At 47.3% G+C, this 22,863-nt stretch overlaps 1 protein-coding gene across 1 annotated transcript in view; it reads right to left on the reverse strand.

Annotated features, from left to right (window-relative positions):
• The window catches only part of csmd2 (CUB and Sushi multiple domains 2), a 2,254,685-nt gene that overhangs the window by 56,810 nt on the left and 2,175,012 nt on the right, over nucleotides 1–22,863 (reverse strand). Inside the window, exons 58-59 of the mRNA XM_038801178.1 lie at nucleotides 10,464–10,640; nucleotides 8,520–8,699 (exon numbers count right to left, since the gene is read on the reverse strand). Of these exons, the coding sequence (XP_038657106.1) occupies nucleotides 8,520–8,699; nucleotides 10,464–10,640 (357 nt within the window). The remainder of the gene's footprint in view (nucleotides 1–8,519; nucleotides 8,700–10,463; nucleotides 10,641–22,863) is intronic.

Consider the following 22,863-nt stretch of genomic DNA (forward strand, 5'->3'; position numbering starts at 1 on the left):
GAACAGTGGCAGCCACATGTACCATACACAAGATCACCAGCAGGAACTCATCAAGGTTCCTTAAGCAGCAGCTTTGAAACCTATTCCTGCTGCCATCTTGAACGACAAGGGCAGCCGATACCTGGGAACCCCACCACCTGGAGGTTCCCTCCCACCCGACTTGGAAATATATCACCGGTCCTTCACTGATGCTGGTTAAAAATGCTGGAATTCCCTCCCTAATTCTGTTTGTGTACCTGCACCTCATGGACTGCAGCGGTTCAAGAAGGCACCTCACCACCACCTTGTGAAGGCCAACTAGGGATGGGCAGTAAATGCTCGCCTAACCAGCGACGCCCACATCCTGTAAATGAATAAAGTAATTAGTCTCTCTATGGCCATGGCTGGAATTCCTCAATGGCTTCTCAACTCTAAAGAGCTCTTCCCACTGTCCATCTGCCTCAGTGAATCTGGTGAGTTGCTTACAGATCGGGAAATAGGTTGGAAATCCAAGAATCAGAGCTGAAGCACTTTGTATTTGGCTTGTGAGCAACCTTAACAACTTCTTTTACACTCAACAGATTGAGGCGTGTTTTTCTGCTTGCCTTCAATGTTGTCCCGGGAAAGCCAGAACAGAATCATGTCACGATCGTGACCCAACTCAATTTCCGAGACCTTCCCAATCCACACTTCCCCACCTCACCGACAAGCAGCATGGGAAGGTTATGTCCACTGTTATATCCAGCAGAGGGCAGCAGAGCAGAGCTACTGATCAGCTGTTCTGGGGAAATTTGCATACGTGCAGTGCGGTCAGCCTAAGTTGAAGGTGAATCTGCGAAGGGGACCCGAGGAGTTTGAGTGAGGGCAGTCATCCAGCAGAGGGCAGCAGAGCAGAGCTACTGATCAGCTGTTCTGGGGAAATGTGCATACGTGCAGTGCGGTCAGCCTAAGTTGAAGGTGAATCTGCGAAGGGGACCCGAGGAGTTTGAGTGAGGGCAATCATCCAGCAGAGGGCAGCAGAGCAGAGCTACTGATCAGCTGTTCTGGGGAAATTTGCATACGTGCAGTGCGGTCAGCCTAAGTTGAAGGTGAATCTGCGAAGGGGACCCGAGGAGTTTGAGTGAGGGCAATCATCCAGCAGAGGGCAGCAGAGCAGAGCTACTGATCAGCTGTTCTGGGGAAATTTGCATACGTGCAGTGCGGTCAGCCTAAGTTGAAGGTGAATCTGCGAAGGGGACCCGAGGAGTTTGAGTGAGGGCAATCATCCAGCAGAGGGCAGCAGAGCAGAGCTACTGATCAGCTGTTCTGGGGAAATTTGCATACGTGCAGTGCGGTCAGCCTAAGTTGAAGGTGAATCTGCGAAGGGGACCCGAGGAGTTTGAGTGAGGGCAATCATCCAGCAGAGGGCAGCAGAGCAGAGCTACTGATCAGCTGTTCTGGGGAAATTTGCATACGTGCAGTGCGGTCAGCCTAAGTTGAAGGTGAATCTGCGAAGGGGACCCGAGGAGTTTGAGTGAGGGCAATCATCCAGCAGAGGGCAGCAGAGCAGAGCTACTGATCAGCTGTTCTGGGGAAATTTGCATACGTGCAGTGCGGTCAGCCTAAGTTGAAGGTGAATCTGCGAAGGGGACCCGAGGAGTTTGAGTGAGGGCAATCATCCAGCAGAGGGCAGCAGAGCAGAGCTACTGATCAGCTGTTCTGGGGAAATTTGCATACGTGCAGTGCGGTCAGCCTAAGTTGAAGGTGAATCTGCGAAGGGGACCCGAGGAGTTTGAGTGAGGGCAATCATCCAGCAGAGGGCAGCAGAGCAGAGCTACTGATCAGCTGTTCTGGGGAAATTTGCATACGTGCAGTGCGGTCAGCCTAAGTTGAAGGTGAATCTGCGAAGGGGACCCGAGGAGTTTGAGTGAGGGCAATCATCCAGCAGAGGGCAGCAGAGCAGAGCTACTGATCAGCTGTTCTGGGGAAATTTGCATACGTGCAGTGCGGTCAGCCTAAGTTGAAGGTGAATCTGCGAAGGGGACCCGAGGAGTTTGAGTGAGGGCAATCATCCAGCAGAGGGCAGCAGAGCAGAGCTACTGATCAGCTGTTCTGGGGAAATTTGCATACGTGCAGTGCGGTCAGCCTAAGTTGAAGGTGAATCTGCGAAGGGGACCCGAGGAGTTTGAGTGAGGGCAATCATCCAGCAGAGGGCAGCAGAGCAGAGCTACTGATCAGCTGTTCTGGGGAAATTTGCATACGTGCAGTGCGGTCAGCCTAAGTTGAAGGTGAATCTGCGAAGGGGACCCGAGGAGTTTGAGTGAGGGCAATCATCCAGCAGAGGGCAGCAGAGCAGAGCTACTGATCAGCTGTTCTGGGGAAATTTGCATACGTGCAGTGCGGTCAGCCTAAGTTGAAGGTGAATCTGCGAAGGGGACCCGAGGAGTTTGAGTGAGGGCAATCATCCAGCAGAGGGCAGCAGAGCAGAGCTACTGATCAGCTGTTCTGGGGAAATTTGCATACGTGCAGTGCGGTCAGCCTAAGTTGAAGGTGAATCTGCGAAGGGGACCCGAGGAGTTTGAGTGAGGGCAATCATCCAGCAGAGGGCAGCAGAGCAGAGCTACTGATCAGCTGTTCTGGGGAAATTTGCATACGTGCAGTGCGGTCAGCCTAAGTTGAAGGTGAATCTGCGAAGGGGACCCGAGGAGTTTGAGTGAAGGCAATCATCCAGCAGAGGGCAGCAGAGCAGAGCTACTGATCAGCTGTTCTGGGGAAATTTGCATACGTGCAGTGCGGTCAGCCTAAGTTGAAGGTGAATCTGCGAAGGGGACCCGAGGAGTTTGAGTGAGGGCAATCATCCAGCAGAGGGCAGCAGAGCAGAGCTACTGATCAGCTGTTCTGGGGAAATTTGCATACGTGCAGTGCGGTCAGCCTAAGTTGAAGGTGAATCTGCGAAGGGGACCCGAGGAGTTTGAGTGAGGGCAATCATCCAGCAGAGGGCAGCAGAGCAGAGCTACTGATCAGCTGTTCTGGGGAAATTTGCATACGTGCAGTGCGGTCAGCCTAAGTTGAAGGTGAATCTGCGAAGGGGACCCGAGGAGTTTGAGTGAGGGCAATCATCCAGCAGAGGGCAGCAGAGCAGAGCTACTGATCAGCTGTTCTGGGGAAATTTGCATACGTGCAGTGCGGTCAGCCTAAGTTGAAGGTGAATCTGCGAAGGGGACCCGAGGAGTTTGAGTGAGGGCAATCATCCAGCAGAGGGCAGCAGAGCAGAGCTACTGATCAGCTGTTCTGGGGAAATTTGCATACGTGCAGTGCGGTCAGCCTAAGTTGAAGGTGAATCTGCGAAGGGGACCCGAGGAGTTTGAGTGAGGGCAATCATCCAGCAGAGGGCAGCAGAGCAGAGCTACTGATCAGCTGTTCTGGGGAAATTTGCATACGTGCAGTGCGGTCAGCCTAAGTTGAAGGTGAATCTGCGAAGGGGACCCGAGGAGTTTGAGTGAGGGCAATCATCCAGCAGAGGGCAGCAGAGCAGAGCTACTGATCAGCTGTTCTGGGGAAATTTGCATACGTGCAGTGCGGTCAGCCTAAGTTGAAGGTGAATCTGCGAAGGGGACCCGAGGAGTTTGAGTGAGGGCAATCATCCAGCAGAGGGCAGCAGAGCAGAGCTACTGATCAGCTGTTCTGGGGAAATTTGCATACGTGCAGTGCGGTCAGCCTAAGTTGAAGGTGAATCTGCGAAGGGGACCCGAGGAGTTTGAGTGAGGGCAATCATCCAGCAGAGGGCAGCAGAGCAGAGCTACTGATCAGCTGTTCTGGGGAAATTTGCATACGTGCAGTGCGGTCAGCCTAAGTTGAAGGTGGATTGTGGAGAGGCTGTTGGCAAGTGACAGTTAAACCCGAAACACTTCGTGAGTGTTTCCCACCCTACCTCCTCCTCTAACCAACCCCCCCACCCCACGGTGGTTGGGAAGCGGGAGCAGGGGCCTGTCGTGAAGGTGAGTGAGTGCCTTTAAATTTGCTTACCTTTGAGCGGGAGCAGGGTTTGAGGTAATATCAGGTAAGCTCTTCCTTTCTTTTTCTTTTTCTTGTTATTTTTTAAATCTAGAGGTGATGTCAGGGAAGGCAGTACAATGCTCCTCCTGCAGAATGTTTGAGGTGAGGGACGCCGTCAGTGTCCCTGCTGATTTCATCTGTGGGAAGTGCACCCAACTCCAGCTCCTCAAAAACCGTGTTAGGGACCTGGAGCTTGAGCTGGATGAACTTCGGATCATTCGGGAGGCAGAGGGGGTCATAGATAGGAGCTTCAGGGAAATAGTTACACCAAAGACTGGAGATAGATGGGTAACTGTAAGAGGGACTGGGAAGAAGCAGTCAGTGCAGGGACCCCCTGCGGTCGTTCCCCTGAGTAACAAGTATACCGTTTTGGATACTTGTGGGGGGGACGACTTACCAGGGGTAAGCCATGGGGTACGGGCCTCTGGCACGGAGTCTGTCCCTGTTGCTCAGAAGGGAAGGGGGGAAAGGAGTAGAACATTAGTAATTGGGGACTCAATAGTCAGGGGCACAGATAGGAGATTTTGTGGGAGCGACAGAGACTCACGTTTGGTATGTTGCCTCCCAGGTGCAAGGGTACGTGATGTCTCGGATCGTGTTTTCCGGGTCCTTAAGGGGGAGGGGGAGCAGCCCCAAGTCGTAGTCCACATTGGCACTAACGACATAGGTAGGAAAGGGGACAAGGATGTCAGGCAGGCCTTTAGGGAGCTAGGATGGAAGCTCAGAGCGAGAACAAACAGAGTTGTTATCTCTGGGTTGTTGCCCGTGCCACGTGATAGTGAGATGAGGAATAGGGAGAGAGAGCAATTAAACACGTGGCTACAGGGATGGTGCAGGCGGGAGGGATTCAGATTTCTGGATAACTGGGGCTCTTTCTGGGGAAGGTGGGACCTCTATAGACAGGATGGTCTACATCTGAACCTGAGGGGCACCAATATCCTGGGGGGGAGATTTGTTAGTGCTCTTTGGGGGGGTTTAAACTAATTCAGCAGGGGCATGGGAACCTGGATTGTAGTTTTAGGGTACGGGAGATTGAGAGTATAGAGGTCAGGAGCACAGATTTGACTTCGCAGGAGGGTGCCAGTGTTCAGGTAGGTGGTTTGAAGTGTGTCTACTTCAATGCCAGGAGTATACGAAATAAGGTAGGGGAACTGGCAGCATGGGTTGGTACCTGGGACTTCGATGTTGTGGCCATTTCAGAGACATGGATAGAGCAGGGACAGGAATGGTTGTTGCAGGTTCCGGGGTTTAGGTGTTTTAGTAAGTTCAGAGAAGGGGGCAAAAGAGGGGGAGGTGTGGCGCTGCTAGTCAAGGACAGTATTACGGTGGCGGAAAGGATGCTAGATGGGGACTCTTCTTCTGAGGTAGTATGGGCTGAGGTTAGAAACAGGAAAGGAGAGGTCACCCTGTTGGGAGTTTTCTATAGGCCACCTAATAGTTCTAGGGATGTAGAGGAAAGGATGGTGAAGATGATTCTGGAAAAGAGCGAAAGTAACAGGGTAGTTGTTATGGGAGACTTTAACTTTCCAAATATTGACTGGAAAAGATATAGTTCGAGTACATTAGATGGGTCATTCTTTGTACAATGTGTGCAGGAGGGTTTCCTGACACAATATGTTGACAGGCCAACAAGAGGCGAGGCCACATTGGATTTGGTTTTGGGTAATGAACCAGGCCAGGTGTTAGATCTGGAGGTAGGTGAGCACTTTGGAAACAGTGACCACAATTCGGTGACCTTTACGTTAGTGATGGAAAGGGATAAGTATACCCCGCAGGGCAAGAGTTATAGCTGGGGGAAGGGCAATTATGATGCCATTAGACATGACTTAGGATGTGTTGGTTGGAGAAGTAGGCTGCAAGGGTTGGGCACACTGGATATGTGGAGTTTGTTCAAGGAACAGCTATTGCATGTTCTTGATAAGTACGTACCAGTCAGGCAGGGAGGAAGGGGTCGAGCGAAGGAACCGTGGTTTACCAAAGAAGTGGAATCTCTTGTTAAGAGGAAGAAGGAGGCCTATGTAAAGATGAGGTGTGAAGTTTCAGTTGGGGCGCTTGATATTTACAAGGAAGCGAGGAAGGATCTAAAGAGAGAGCTGAGACGAGCAAGGAGGGGACATGAGAAGTCTTTGGCAGGTAGGATCAAGGAAAACCCAAAAGCTTTCTATAGGTATGTCAGGAATAAAAGAATGACTAGGGTAAGAGTAGGGCCAGTCAAGGACAGTGGTGGGAAGTTGTGTGTGGAGGCTGAGGAGATAAGCGAGATACTAAATGAATACTTTTCGTCAGTATTCACTCAAGAAAAAGATAATATTGTGGAGGAGAATGCTGAGACCCAGGCTATTAGAATAGATGGCATTGAGGTGCGTAGGGAAGAAGTGTTGGCAATTCTGGACAAGGTGAAAATAGATAAGTCCCCGGGGCCGGATGGGATTTATCCTAGGATTCTCTGGGAAGCCAGGGAAGAGATTGCTGAGCCTTTGGCTTTGATTTTTAGGTCATCATTGGCTACAGGAATAGTGCCAGAGGACTGGAGGATAGCAAATGTGGTCCCTTTGTTCAAGAAGGGGAGTAGAGATAACCCCGGTAACTATAGGCCGGTGAGCCTAACGTCTGTGGTGGGTAAAGTCTTGGAGAGGATTATAAAAGATACGATTTATAATCATCTAGATAGGAATAATATGATTAGGGACAGTCAGCATGGTTTTGTGAAGGGTAGGTCATGCCTCACAAACCTTATCGAGTTCTTTGAGAAGGTGACTGAACAGGTAGACGAGGGTAGAGCAGTTGATGTGGTGTATATGGATTTCAGTAAAGCGTTTGATAAGGTTCCCCACGGTCGTCTATTGCAGAAAATACGGAGGCTGGGGATTGAGGGTGATTTAGAGATGTGGATCAGAAATTGGCTAGTTGAAAGAAGACAGAGAGTGGTAGTTGATGGGAAATGTTCAGAATGGAGTTCAGTTACGAGTGGCGTACCACAAGGATCTGTTCTGGGGCCGTTGCTGTTTGTCATTTTTATAAATGACCTAGAGGAGGGCGCAGAAGGATGGGTGAGTAAATTTGCAGACGACACTAAAGTCGGTGGAGTTGTAGACAGTGCGGAAGGATGTTGCAGGTTACAGAGGGACATAGATAGGCTGCAGAGCTGGGCTGAGAGGTGGCAAATGGAGTTTAATGTGGAGAAGTGTGAGGTGATTCACTTTGGAAAGAATAACAGAAATGCGGAATATTTAGCTAATGGTAAAATTCTTGGTAGTGTGGATGAGCAGAGGGATCTCGGTGTCCATGTACATAGATCCCTGAAAGTTGCCACCCAGGTTGATAGGGTTGTGAAGAAGGCCTATGGTGTGTTGGCCTTTATTGGTAGAGGGATTGAGTTCCGGAGCCATGAGGTCATGTTGCAGTTGTACAAAACTCTAGTACGGCCGCATTTGGAGTATTGCGTACAGTTCTGGTCGCCTCATTATAGGAAGGACGTGGAAGCTTTGGAACGGGTGCAGAGGAGATTTACCAGGATGTTGCCTGGTATGGAGGGAAAATCTTATGAGGAAAGGCTGATGGACTTGAGGTTGTTTTCGTTAGAGAGAAGAAGGTTAAGAGGTGACTTAATAGAGGCATACAAAATGATCAGAGGGTTAGATAGGGTGGACAGCGAGAGCCTTCTCCCGCGGATGGAGGTGGCTAGCACGAGGGGACATAGCCTTAAATTGAGGGGTAATAGATATAGGACAGAGGTCAGAGGTGGGTTTTTTACGCAAAGAGTGGTGAGGCCGTGGAATGCCCTACCTGCAACAGTAGTGAACATGCCAACATTGAGGGCATTTAAAAATTTATTGGATAAGCATATGGATGATAAGGGCATAGTGTAGGTTAGATGGCCTTTAGATTTTTTCCATGTCGGTGCAACATCGAGGGCCGAAGGGCCTGTACTGCGCTGCATCGTTCTATGTTCTATGTTCTATGTTACTGCCAATGTTGCATGAATACACAGAGAACAGGTTCAAAAACCAACAGCAGGTCAAACCTCAAATAAACACTGACCATCTCTCCACTGAGAAACACAAAAAGAGGTTTTGTTTAATTGACTTAAACAGCTATTAACAGCAGGATTTTTTTTCTTCTTCTTCCTCGGTTTTTTGTTATTTGCTTTTTAGCACTTCACCCAAGGGAAGAATAATTAAGGAAGCAAGTAATTTTATGATAATGATCATCATTCTCAGTAATTTATTCATTTCTCTAGCATGAGAGAAATATACCCTTGGCTGTTCAACTCAAGTCTTTAAGTCAAGAGTCCAATGTGCGACTGTTCTGTAATTAGAGTCACTGCTGAAACCGTTCATATGTGAGGAAGCCTCTTAAATAAACATAAGTAGACAATTAAAAAATAAAGTTGGGTCTGGAAGAAAAAATGTTTAATGGATGATCCTATTAAAAGTACAGAGTTGGATCACAAGCCAATTAACACCCATGTCTGGCTTGTATATCGTCATAAATGATTGACTTACATCTGCAGGCTGGTCTGCTTCCATTCCAGGTTCTGTCTTTGGTACAAGTGAGGGAAGAATATCGCAACAAATCCATTGTGTAACCTGGCATGCACTGGAATATCATTGTCTTGTTGTAGGTGTAGTCGGTGCCGATTCTGATCCCATTAGCTGGTAATCCAGGGTCGCCACAATTAATCACTGCAAGAGATGAGACAGCTGATTACCCAGAGTACAATGCATTTTCATTTCTCCCATGCGCAGGCTGAGATAGCGTGCATTGCTCTGTGCCAAAATCTGCCAGTATATTTCTCAGTTACTGCAGCAAAGAGAATTCATGACATAGAATCTCTGCAGTGCAGAAGGAGGCCACTTGGCCCATTAAGTCTAATCTTCTGAAAGAGCAAACTACCCCACATCTTTGAACACTAAGAGGCAATTTAGCATGTACAATCCACCTAACCTGAACATCTTTGGACTGTGGGAGGAAACCAGAGCACCTGGAGGAAACCCACGCAGACACAGGGAGAACGTACAAACTCCACACAGTCATCCAAGGCCAGAATTGAACATGGATCCATGGCTCTCTGCGGAAACAGTGCTAACCACTGTGCTACTGTACTGCCCTTCCTTATGCCAGTCATGCTGTCTAAGGAAGGCATTCCATTTGGGCCTGTTTTGTGCACTTTATGGCCAGCAGCTCAAGGTCTGTTATTGACAGAAGATTGGAGAATGCTGACCCACACTCAGCTCAGATTTGTTGCAAAATCAGAAAGAGCTTGAGGAAAAAGGGAAATATTTTCAGCATTTAACTTCCAACACTAATAGTAATGTTAATTTTTATTATTGTCACAGGTAGGCTTATATTAACAATGAAATAATGTTACTGTGAAAATCCCCTAGTCGCCACAGTCCGGCCGGCGCCTGTTCGGGTACACAGAGGGAGAATTCAGAATGTCCAATTTACCTAACAAGCACTTCTTTATGGGAATTGTGGGGCGAAACTGGAGCACCCGGAGGAAACTCACGCAGACACAGGGAGAATGTGCAGACTCTGCACAGACAGTGACCCAAGTGGGAATTGAACCCGGGAGCCTGGCGCTGTGAATGAACAGTGCTACACTGCCACCCTCACCACCCTCTTGTACGCCATATGACTTAAGAGAATATGAATCAAACGTCATTTCTGCAATTCAGAAATAAGAACAGAAAAGGGTGGAAATAGCCAGGAGATTCCATCAACAGCTGGAAGAGAAACACTCCATGCTTTCATCAGTATCAAAATTCCTCCTTTAGATATTAATATTTCCGGTGTCTTTGTTTTATTTTTAGTTTGATACATATCAGGTTTTTCAGAAATAAAGGAAATTCTTATTGGGAAAATTAAGAGTGAGAAGAGCTTTCACGGCATAAGCAAAGTAGATAAGGTCAACATTTGCTGAAATAGATTGGACTGTAAGCTGTGTTTGCAGAATTTTAAAATTCAAGGAAAACTGCAGCGAAGGACAAAAAACAGGTGATTGAAGCTCACAAGCAGCCACTTACTATCCGGTGTCTGTAATGAAATGGGAGCAGTGTTTTTTTGATCCAAAATTGACATTTTCCTTCCTCCCGAGTGTCACTTTTATAGTGTATAATGGTGTGATTTAATTAGTGCTGCATCATTTATGAACCTGACTATCTTTCATTCCCAACACGCAACAAGAATTGCTGGATGGCTTGCCAAATCTCTGCCTGCCAGAGGAAAGCTTAGACTGGAACAAACATTTTCCCTGGTGCAGATTGGGCATTCTCCCCCTGCTTTGCTCCCCCCTTTTATTTTAAGAAGAAATGCATAAATTGCCCCGCGTTGCATGTATAAAACGACATGGCAATACATCAATGTAGCTCAATGAAATTAGTTTCAACTTCGTTATGTACCACACCACACTGCCACATGAAGAGAAAATGGAAATAAAAGCTGACCTGTGCATTGTGGAGGAACACTGGTCCAGGTCCCATTTACAGTACAGTGCCTAGTTAGCAAACCCGTTGAATAATAGCCTTCCCGACAGGCATAGGTAATGGAACTCGAAAAGACCAATTTATTGCTGTGCACGATCCGAGCGTTAGGTGGCGTTCCAGGATTTCCACAGGACACAGCTGCCAATGGTGAAAGCAAAATGACAAAAACTTGGATCCATAATTCAATAACATTATAAAAGGGATCTCCCACAGAAGTCAGGTTTATTTCTCTACTGTGAATAGCGAGTTCTAAAGAATTAGTCGAAACTATGCATGCCAAGTACGGAAAAGGCTAGACTTATTAAATAAAAGGACAAATGGACACCAGCCAGCAAATAACTGACCTCCAAGTTCCCCATTTTCTATTTGATTGTTTCCCCCCCCCCCCCCCCCTCCAGTGCACAATCCACAATTAATTTTAATTATTTCACAGAAGAGGGAGCCACTGGCTAGGCCAGCATTTATTGTCCACCCCTAATTGCCCTCAGGTAGGTGGTGGTGGTGATCCACTGCTGTCAACCATTGCAGTCCATGTGATGTCGAAAGTGCTGTTTTGAAAGGGAATTTCAGGATTTTGGACCAGTGACAGTGAAAGAACAGTAGTGTAAGTTTACTTGTGACACAAATAAAGATTATTATTATTAAGTCAGGATGGTGTGTGACTTGATGAGTACCTTGCAGGTGATGGTGTTCCATTGCATCTGCTGCCCTTGTCCTCCTAGGTGGTAGTGGTTACGGGTCTGGAATGTTCTATCAAAGGAGCCCTGTTTTTTTAATTATTATTATTGAGTTGCTGCAGGTCATCTAGTAGGCTGCTCCTTCTGTGTGTTGGTGGTCGAGGGAGAGAATGTTTAAGATGGCGGGAGAGGTGCCAAACAAATGGGCTGTTTTGCCCTGGATGGTGTTGAGCTTCTTGAATGTTGTCGGAGCTACATTCATCTAGGCAAGCTCTGCAGTCCTGCCGCATCCAATCGTGAATGTTTGTGGAAAATTAGGCAACTCACTGGAGGAGAGGGCTCCAGAAATATCCCCATCATCAATGCTGGTGGAGCCCAGCACATCAGTGCAAAAGATAAGGCTGAAACATTTGCAACAATCTTCAGACTGAAGTGCCGAATGGATGACACATCCCAGCCTCCTCTGGAAGTCCCAGCATTATAGATGTCAGTCTTCAGTCAATTTGATTCACTCCACATGATATCAAGAAATGGCTGAAGGCACCGGATACTGCAAGGCTATGGATCTCAAGAATATCCCAGCAATAATACTGAAAACACAGTACGTTGCACAATTGTCATACCCCTCATGAAGCTGTTTCAGTACAGCTACCTCACTAGCAATGTGGAAAATCGGTTAGGTATGTCCAGTACACAAAAAGCAGGACAAATCCAACTCAGCCAATTACTGCCCCATCAGTTTGCTCTCAGTCATCAGTAAAATGATGGAAAAGGTCATAAACAGTGCTATTAAGCTGCACTTGCTTAACAATAACTTGGCTTACTGATGCTCAGTTTCAATCATACCTAGCACAAAGAAAGATGCTTGTGGTTGTTGGAGGTCAGTCATCTCAGTGCCGGGACATCAGTGAAGGAGTTCCTCAGGGTGGTGTCCTGGGACTAACCATCTTCAACTGCTTCATCAAAGGCCTTCCTTCCATCAGAAGGTCAGAAGTGGGATGTTTGACCATTTCCAATAAGAGAGAAGCTAACCATCATGCTTTGGCATTCAATGGCATCTCCATTGCTGAATTCCCCACTATCACCATTCTGAAGCTTACCAGTGACTACAAACTGAACTAGACTATTCATATACATACAATGACTCCAAGTGCAGGTTAGAGGCGAGGAATCCTGTGGCGAGTAACTCACCTCCTGACTCCCCAAAGCCTGTCCACCATTTACAAGCCACAGGTCAGGAGTGTGATGGAATACTTTCCACTTGCAACTCCAACAACACTGAAAAAATTTGACACCATCCAGGACAAAGCCTACTTGATTGGCAACCTTTCCACAAATTTTCACTCCACCCACCACCAACACACAGTGACAGCAGTGTGTACTACAGGAACTCACCAATGCTCCTTAAGAGCACCTTCCAAACCCATGACCACCTATCAGGACAAGGGCAGCATACATACGGGAACACCACCACCTGGAAGTATCCCGTCGAGCCACTCACCATCCTTACTTGGAAATAGATCACAGTTCCTTCACTGTCACTGGGTCAAAATCCTGTAACTTCCTCCCTAACAACAGTCGGTGTTCTTCCAACACAGGGACTGCAGTGGTTCAAAAAGGCAGCTCCATCACCTTCTCAAGGGCAATTTAGGATGGGCAATAAACGCTGGCCTAACCAGCAATGCTCACATCCTGTGAAAGAATAAAAACAAGTATTTCAATACACTTCTGATTTGCACCTTGTACATGGCTTTTACAACATGCCTCAGCTTATGTTGAACAATTACGTAAGGTAAAGACCTTGAGCTACTGAACTATTTCAGTGACAGGAAGGGATTGTATCAGAGAGTGGACTCCATTCCATGCTGAATGTTTCTCACTGGAGATCAGATTGGCTTTGCAGTGATAAAATGCTCATCAATCTTACCCCAAAGCACAAACTCTGGTCAGTCTTGATTAAAGCCACTTTATCAACATCAAATCAGAGCACAGCCAATATTCCATTAGTGCCTTTCTGTAAAACGCACATGAGGATGTACCGAGAACTGCAACAATAAAACTGATGCAAGTTACAATATCAACACTGACAAACCTATTGCTATTTCACACGTCATATGATACCCTTTCTGATTCGTTCAGAGTGTCTGGGGTCAGGAACCATTAAACATGCTCTGGACTGAGGATTCAAGTCCTTCCTCACCTCTTTGCCCCTTTTAAATGGTACTTTCTGCAGGACCAAGGATTTATTTGTTGTCTCGTGCATTCTCTCTATGCCTTCTAAATGCTGCATTCCTGCATGTCTTTCTGTCTGTTAGCCAGTCTCACACACGCACACACTCCTTACTGCTGCTGTTTGACAGATTTTAATGAATGATTTTCTTCACATTTATAAAGCACCCATTTGCCCATTTCTGTGAACAAAGATGAAATCTCTTTTGATAAATGGATCTGACACATTTACCTATTGCATCTTCTAATTACTTTTATAATCTCCAGCTCCAGACTTCTTTCCAAAACAATCGTGGGTGAATTAACTCTCACTGCCTGCATCTCGGAAACCAGAGATTAAGTTGTTTACTCTTCATTGTGAGCAACCCTCCCCCCACCTCTCCTATTTGTTACACTAAATGCTACATTACAAAAATAGTCACCGAATTATAAATGTTACTGTATTTTACAGCAGGTAATTTTCAAATGCTCCCTGCAATAGCTGTTTCTGCCTCGCAGCACCTTTGCCAGTCAACTATGTTAGGAACACAGAGATGAGGAACACAAACCTGCTGTATCTGAGATTATCATCTGTGACAATTACAACCATTTGGGCAAATCGCCTGGTTTGTCCCTGGCTTTTCATTGGTGCACATGTAATGACTGATTAACTGCACATCAGCCAAATGTTACTGGCAAAAGGAGACTAGAAACTCAGCTAATGAAGGGGCAGATTTGAGATAATTTTAAAAAAACTAAACTATCAGTTGGAAAGGCAACACAAACATGGGCATGTGTCTTGCAAACACTGATCAAGAGATGTTGATGGTAAATTGTAAGTAACTACCGTGGCAGACAACGAGGGCAGGATTCTCCCAGCCCTAGGCCGGGCCCGAGTATCCCTACGACCGGGCCACGCCACCCCGACGCCGGCAAGCAAATCTCCGCAGAGTGGACGATCGGTGCCATTGGCGCCGGCATGGTTGGCGTGGCCGGCTCTATGCGACCCCCCCCGCAATGCTCCGGCCCAAATGGGCCAAGCGGCCGTAAGAAAAGGACCGAATTCCGCCGCCGCCGTTCTAACCTTCTCTGAGCCGGCGGGACCTCAGCGTTGAAGGGTTGGATGGCGGCCCGTGGGGGGTGCAGCCATCTGGGATGATCACTTTCGATATACAAAATGGACGCTCACAGTGACTCGAGGGAAATGTGGACAATACTAAGCAACAAGCAGGCACAGAGCCTGAATGTATATTTGGAAGGCAGTTTGCAGACGGAATCAAAACTCTGAGTCGATTTAAATATTGATGGCCCATCTCCGGGAAACAAAGGACGAGTACTCAGGTAGCCGATACTGTTCCAGACAACCCGGCGCCACTACACCAACCAAAAGACACAAACAAAGCAAAGCCAATGGCCACCTAGGACATGCCCAGCCATCAGGGCACCTGCCCCTTTTTTGGTTTAGATCGATGACAATGATCAAGAAGCTGCCCAATTAATTGGGACCAAGTTTAAGGCCCACCTAAAAGCGCACAAAGCCCCTCCAAGTATAAGAAGGAACCCCCGCAAAAGGTTCAGCCTCTTGGATTCGGTTCTCAAGCGGAGAGACCCATCCACCAGCATCACCAGAAGCAAGTAAGTTCAAGGTCAACACTCGCTACCAGACAAATGACCTTAGCTGTACTCCTGTTACCTCTTCGAACCCAACAGCCTCAGATCTGAACAACAGCCATTGTTCCTCTGACCTAAGTGGGCACACGAAGTTCAGTATAGGCGTTAGTGATAGAGATAGTTTAGTTTGTAGTATTATCGTGCATGAGTAGAACTTACTGTATGTAAATAAATAGTATTGACTTTGAGCTAACTAACTGGTGTATTGGCTCTTTGATTGGTATTTGGGTTGAACCTTGTGGCGGTATCGCGAGATACCTGGCGACTCTGAAAGTATACACATGATTAGGATTAAGAAAGATGACCATATTAACCGCCATATTTATAGCAAATAAACAGAGCAACAGGAGGAGGTGGGTCAGACCCGGGGGGGGGGGGGAGGGGGGGGGCCCCTCCGATATGGCCTGGCCCGCGATTGGGGCCCACCAATCGGCGGGCGGGCCTCTCTGGCTGGGGGCCTCCTTTCCTACGCGCTGGCCCCTGTAGCCCTGCGCCATTTTGCATCGGGGCCAGCGCGTTTAAGGAGGCCACTGCGCATGCGCGCTTTGCGCCGGCGCCACTGCGCATGCGCGTATCCCGCGGCACACAGTTCACGCCGGGATCGGCAGCGGGAGTGGTGCAAACCGCTCCAGCATCGTGCTGGCCCCCTGTCGGGGCCAAAATTACTCCTGGTAGCGGCCCGTTCACGCCGTCGTAAAACGCGATGGCGTTTACGACGGCCTGGACACTGCCGCGGGATGGAAGAATCCAGCCCCATGAGAGGTGATTCTCGCAACTGAGGGACAGAGAAGATGGGGTTCAAGGAAGGGAAAAAGCATTGCGAGGTGTAAGGGCTGCTAGGGGCAAACACTCTAATGTGTAAACACCTTGGGGTTAAGGGCTATGAAGGGAATGGACTGCAGTAGGACAAGACCCACAAGGGTAACACTGAGAGGGGTGAGCACTGCAACAGGTGAGCAATGTGAGAGGTAAGCACTGTGAGAGTAAACATTGTGAGGGTTCTGCACTGCAAGAGATAGGGACTGAGAGGGGTAAACACTGCGAGGGGTAAGTACTGCGAGGGATAAGTACTGCGAAGGGTAAAAGCACTGCAAAGGGTAAGTATTGTGGGGGTAAGTGCTGCCAGGGGCAACACTGTGAGAGTTAAGTATTGTAAGGGGTAATACTGCGAGGGATAACACTGCGAGGGATGAGTATTGCGAGGGGTAAGTGCTGTGAGGGGTATGGACTGTACCATAGTTGATCTGTATTTGCCTGCTCCATAGAAAAGAAAGATAGATAAGCCGATCAGAATTCAGATCCAGAAAAGTTTAATAGGGAGTGGTGGATTCCTGATAGGGAGTTCAGGAATGGTGTCGTCCTGGCAGGGAGTTAGGAAGTATGGAATACTGATTGAAGTTGTCACATCATTAGTGAGATGGAGTGATCTCGCTGACAGTATCCAGTTCTTGCTGCCCATAAGCACAAAAGGTTTTAGACACATTGCAATGGAGCTGCTAGCAATAGTTTTTAATCACCATTGATTTTAAAGATTCCCTGCTAAGGGTCCCTTTGATTTTGAATAATTAATAGTGTATCATTCACTCAGATTGAATCATTGTGTCCTACAGTTTGAAAACCATTGGTTAAAATTATTACATACCCTTCACAAGCAAAGGAAGACTGCAATGTAAAAGTTAACCCGCGATGGTCTCATTTGATATAAAATATTGTTCCTGCATAAAATAAAAAGGTCTGGAATTTTATTTCTCTGTTTCAGCTTTCTTTCATGCTGTTAAAGATGAGAGGTATCACTGTGGCTGATAAAACATGTTGTAATTTGCAAGCCAGTGCCAAGAACCCCTCAGCAGCTAGAGCCAACACTCGCCCAAAGCAGAGTGAAATTTCTTTTACTCTGGTCCAAGAAGAAACCCTCTCCAGCACCACGCTGACACTTTTACTTCACACACCAGCCGGCCTCACAGCTTCTCTGGCTGAGGTTGCCACTTTGGTGCTTATTAGTGCAGAATAAATGGCTAGTTTTGGAATGTAGAATTGTGCACACTGGGAACCTGATTGCAAATGACAAACACATTTCATGTAGGACCTGCTAACCAATGAGCCTGGCTCGTTCCAACTGAAATTGACCCAAAAAGGGATTTAATTAACACCATCAATCATAAAACAGCAACTTCTGTCCCTTCTGAAGTAAGTCAACAGAATGGGGCGGCAAACTCCTGGTGGCAGGAACCGCGTTAAACAAGCTTCTGACGTACTCAGATACTTGTTTGTATGTGCCCACATGGGGAACTTTAGCCTTGGGAAGACAATCAAGAGGCAAAAGGTGGAAGGTAATTTGGATGCGTTAATCACCCCTGCTGTGTCCTCTTGCTCACATTGATGAGTAGTTAGCGAAATAATACATTTGTGTTGGCGAGTGAGCATGACCCTTGAAGAATATCATTGTCAGATGCCAGAGAGGGGAAAGGAGGGAAGATGCAAAATTGGAGAAAATTAAAGTTTGGCCACATTGGAACCGGCGTCAAAGTCTCTCCTGTGCTAGGATTCAATGTGAAACGAATTCCATGCCAGCTTTCACACAAACTTCAATATCTCACTCCACAGCTGCCAACTAAAGTAAATGGGCTTTCATGGATCAAGTGATGCTATAATCTCTCCACGTGTGTCAGGCAGCTTCTGACAGATTTCCCCAACCATTGTCTCGCATAAGTCTTCACAAATTTTTCCGAGGTGTGCACGTATCTCCAGATTCCTGCTGCCAAAAATAAATTTCAAATATTCATCTTCCCAGTACAGTGCTAATGAGTTTACACGATAGATACTGGTAGATTGTTCAGTTAAACAGGGCCCCCGAGGTTGAACAGCAAGCCGCATATGGCTTAAGGGATGTATATTGTTTACAACTGCAATGAAGCAGATAATCAATCTATTGAAGGGATCTTAAAAAATTTAGTTTGGATTATCATTGATTTCTTCTTGCAGATGGGCTTGTTGGCTTACAGTTCAGTGAAGGATGACAAACATTTGGCACCCCATGGAGCTTATCCTTGGCATTTCGGTGTGATTGGCAGAAGAAAGCAGTTGTAATACCTGCTCACAGTAGAAGTTCATTTCTTGCCTGCAGGAGTTATGTTTAGGAGATCCCCTGAAACACTTGCAGCAGTGCAAAGAAAAAATTGATTGGGGAAATGGGCCTGTGATTAAGAATGTAAGTGAGTGTGCAGCTATGTCTAGAGGAGTACAAAATGCTGGTTTAGAGGGTTGGAGCACCATCTTTTCAAGGGCAATTCGGGATAGGCAATGCATTGCCAAAACACTCGTAATCGCATGAATTAATTTTTTTTAATCCATGAATTTGTATGGGTTAAACAGACATGAAGGAAGGGACAATTGGAAGCACACTGCACACTGAAAGCTCAAACACAGTGTCAGGTGCAGCCTGCAGCCAAACAAATGCACTCCTGGTTGTACTGCTGGGTCTGTTTAGTATAAGCTTAGCGGCACTGTGTAACAAGGCCTTGGTGAGATCTCTTTGGAAATACTGTGGACGGAAAATTCTGTGGTGGGCCTGGTGAGGCTTTGAAATCTCAGTTCATATTGGTGGGACTGGTAGATCCTACCGATGTCAAGGGCTGCAAAGTTCTCGCCGTTGTTTTGTCCGCACTTCAAGAAAGATATTTTGCTTCTGGAGAAGCTAGAGAAATGCCATCACGATGATTCCTGACCTCAGTGATGGAAGGAGCCCTTGTCCTTCAGAGAGAAACCCAGTTAGATTATTGCTTTCCAGTGACAGATGTCTCATGGTGCAGCATGTTCCAGATGAAAGATGTGCTCATTAAGAAAAAACAAGCTCTTGCTAATGAGTGGGGGTGGGGGTTGTGGTCAGAGAGGGAAGAACTGGTGGGTGAGGATTTTAGAAACACACCACAAGAAAATCTTTCCATATTGAGGTGGGACATAATCTATTAATATCTTAATAAGCAAAATACTCTGGATGTTGGAATCTGAAACAAAAACAGAGAATACTGGAAAAACTCAACAGGTCTGGCAGCATCAGTTGGGAGAGAAAACAGAGTTGACAGGAGAAATTCTCCACCCTGCAATTCTGCAAATGCGAACCATGATTGGGCGGAGAATCAGGCGTCCCGCCAAAATCGAGGTCCACACTCAGTGCTGATTCGGGGGCAATGATCTGGTCCCTCGCTGGTGGCGGTACCGAGGTTTACGCCCTGTGACGGCGGCAGCATGCCAAACCGGTATTTGCATTCATTTAAATCTGATTAGTGGGTTGGACACAGTGTACTCCACCCTTCCATATTGCTCCGCTCCTCTCAGGCGGACGTCTCGCGGGTGTGACCTATTACAGGTATTTACAAACTGGCCATCATTGCTGCGGAGGGGGAGCGAAAGGTTAAAAAAAACACTGAAAAACCATTGAAAACTGTCAGGCTTGCTGGGAATAGCTGGGCTGGGGGAAGTAGCAGGTAGTGACTTGCTGCCAGGTCCATGGACTTGGGGTGTCCCCCTCATGATCGGAGTGGCCTGGCTCAGACTGCCATTGCTGCAGTCTGTTTTTTAAATTCCCCCCTTTGGTGCTGCTTACAGGCTCTTGGCTGCTCACACTGCTGTGTGCCACCTCTGTCCTTAAAATGCTCAGAAGGCCTCTAGTCATCTGGGAGCCCATCCAGGCCACCCCTCCGGATTCCCTCACATCCTAGTTGTATCATCAATGGAATGAGTGTGGCAAAGCTCAATCAGGGACCCACTAGGTATTGGCACTGCTCACAAGCACTGCCCAACTGCGGAGGAAGCAGGGGATCAGCAGAGCTCACCACGTATCAGAGAACACCTGCAACACGGTCTATGGAACCTTCTCAGGTTCTCTGCCCCTCTCAGGGCAGGGGCCTCACTAGCGACCCCCACCCCTCTGGATAATCAGGTATCGCCCCCTGGTGAGACTGGCTGCGCTAACTGCCTCTGCCATCACCTCCCAGGCAATGTTCAGGAGGGACAGCTTGAGTCTGTGACCTATGCTGAGGAAGAGGGTGTCCCTCGGCTCCTCACTGGCATGGAGTTGTGAGTCCACCTTGTAATGATATGTATCATCTAAGAGAGTAAAGAGTTAGCAAGATGATGTTCATGGATATCAACACTAGATGACGTCACTAAGTAGTCTTTATAAAAGGCTGTATCTCTAAGCATTCTGGGAGAAGCTGATGGAGAAGGACAGTGTAGGTTGTATTAGAGAGACATAATAGATTACTGTAACATCGATTCAATACTATTATTTTGTTAGCTATTACTCAGTGGAGTGTGCAAACCATTTAAAGTAGTGTAAAATAAACTAGCTTTGTTTTAAATACATAGCTTAATATTCTTCGGGGCTGATTTAGCACAGTGGGCTAAGCAGCTGGCTTGTAATGCAGAACAATGCCAGCAGCGCGGGTTCAATTCCCGTACCGGCCTCCCAGAACAACATTCTGTAATAGGAGAGCTCGTGTGAATGGGACTTTCCCGCTATATGCTGTGTCAACCAGCTCGTTATCAAAATGGAAAATAGAATACGGCTTAGCAAGAGAAAGAAAATAAAGGGGGTGATCTACTCCAATATATGCATGTATTTAACCAGGTGTTTAGCGCAGAGAAAAACCACACTATTGAATGGCCATTCAGGTAGATTGGGAGCCTCAGCGGGGAATGCACGGCTAAGATCAAACTCATTCCCTTTTCTGCACTGAGGACCTCCATTCGCCGAAACTCCTCAGTGCAGAAGGCGTACAGAGTGCCATTATTAAATGGCATCCTGATCCCTCAACCTCCCAATGTGACGCCTGAATCCCTCCCAAGGCTCAATTCACCGATAAGGCGGTCCTCAGGCCCCCCTGCACCCACACAGGGCACCCTGGGCCCGATCCGCAGTGCAGGAAAAGTGCCAGCCTGGCACCCTTGTAGTGGCCCTGCCAGCTGGCAGTGCCAGGGTGTCATCCTGTCCAAAGGAAAAGCATCCGGGGCCTCCAATCCCGTGGGGGACTCCTACATGTCCCATTCCATCTGGTCCTTGTTTGTGGAGACCAGCATTGAATTGTGCTCACCCAAGGCGAGGGAGCTAGATCCTACGCCTTGGGTAGATCATGGGAATGCTTATTAGAGTGAGACTAGCTGTCTCACTCCAACATGCAGATTTTCTAAAAAGTAACGTCTCGTGAGATCTATCGTGATCTAGTGAGATGTGGTAAGCCGAGTCGATCCCGGAAGAGGGATCTCCCGGTATCTGCCGGTTACATTGCGCCATACCGTGATGCCTTTCAGGTGCAATACGGCCGTTAGATCTCGCCCAAAGACTTTTGATATCTGGATTCAAGCTTTTAGAAATGGCAGTGAGAAGTCTTGAGGGCAAGTTAGTGGTGACACAGTGGTTCGCACTGCTGCCTCATCGCGCCAGGGACCCGGGTTCAATTCTGTCCTTGGGTGACTGTGTGGAGTTTGCACATTCTCGCCGTGTCTGCGTGGGTTTCCTCCGGGTGCTCCAGTTTCCTCCCACAGTCCAAAGATGTGCAGGTTATGTGGGGTTACAGGGGTAGGGTGGGGAAGTGGGCCTAGGTAGTGTGCTCTTTCAGAGGGTTAGTGCAGACTCGATGGGCCAAATGGCCTCCTTCTGCACTGTAGATATTCTATGGTGCTATGGTTCCATTAAACCAAGACCAAGGAGCTTCTTAAAACGTGCAATTGCCAGGGACAGTGCAACAACTGTGGAATCGGGGTTTCTTTGTGATATCCTTGAGCTTCCACTGATCCAAGGCGAAACAGAAGCAGAGGCTGAAGAGAATTTGAACAAACAAATAGAAGATGTGTCCAGTCTGCCAATGCAGCCAAGCAGGTGTTGCAAATACAATTAGCTATTGCTGCCAACCCTGGCAATGAGGTCGACAGGCCATGAAGTGAGACCCAGAGGAACGTGAACAGCAGATTTTCTGAGCAACACAGCCGAAGTGAAGTGAACTGACCTGCAAACACCTCCAACCCCAGCTCCGACACCTCTCGAAATGCACATGAACAACGGTGGCACAAAAGAAAATGGAGAGCTTATCAGCTTATCACTGATATTCCTCAAGGTGCTACTCATAAATCTGAACAGGAATGAAATACTTTCGGTTCTATGTGACTCTGATAACTTGAGTAATTCCCAAGCAGCTAATTTAAAACATTTTAGAGTCTGCAAGACACGAGCCCATGAGTAAGAATAGCTGTTTCTTCCCAAAATAAATAGAACACTTAAAACACTGTCACCAATAGCTCTGGGAAATTATCATGAACGTAAATGGCTAATGGTTGCACATTTAAGCTGATAGAAGTGACTCAAATTTTAAATGTAGATATTTTAAGTGGTGGGATCTGTACCACCCTGTTAGGTTGGAAGCTCCAGGATTTTGACCGAGCAATGATGAAGAAATGATGACAGATATCCAAGCCAAGATGGTGCACGATTTGAAATGCAACTTGGAGTTTCCATGCTCCTTTTGCCCTCGTCCTTCGAGATAGTGAAGTTCATGGATTTGGGAGATGCTGCCCGTCCACATATTTTAGCATAATTTGTTCATCGACTAGACTTGAGTGATACTAAATGGTGTACTGAATTTATCAATTGATTAACTCACTAACTGCATTCAGTTCAATTACCCATTTCATAAAAATCCATGGGCAGGATTCTCCGTTTTTGGGACTGTGTCCCCACGCCAGGAAATCTGGCATCAGAAGGCCACAGATTCACAGCCTTACAGGGGGCAAGCAGGCAGCTATCGGCTGCT

Source organism: Scyliorhinus canicula, chromosome 1, assembly GCF_902713615.1.
Source record: "Scyliorhinus canicula chromosome 1, sScyCan1.1, whole genome shotgun sequence".
NCBI classification, from domain to species: Eukaryota; Metazoa; Chordata; class Chondrichthyes; order Carcharhiniformes; family Scyliorhinidae; genus Scyliorhinus; species Scyliorhinus canicula.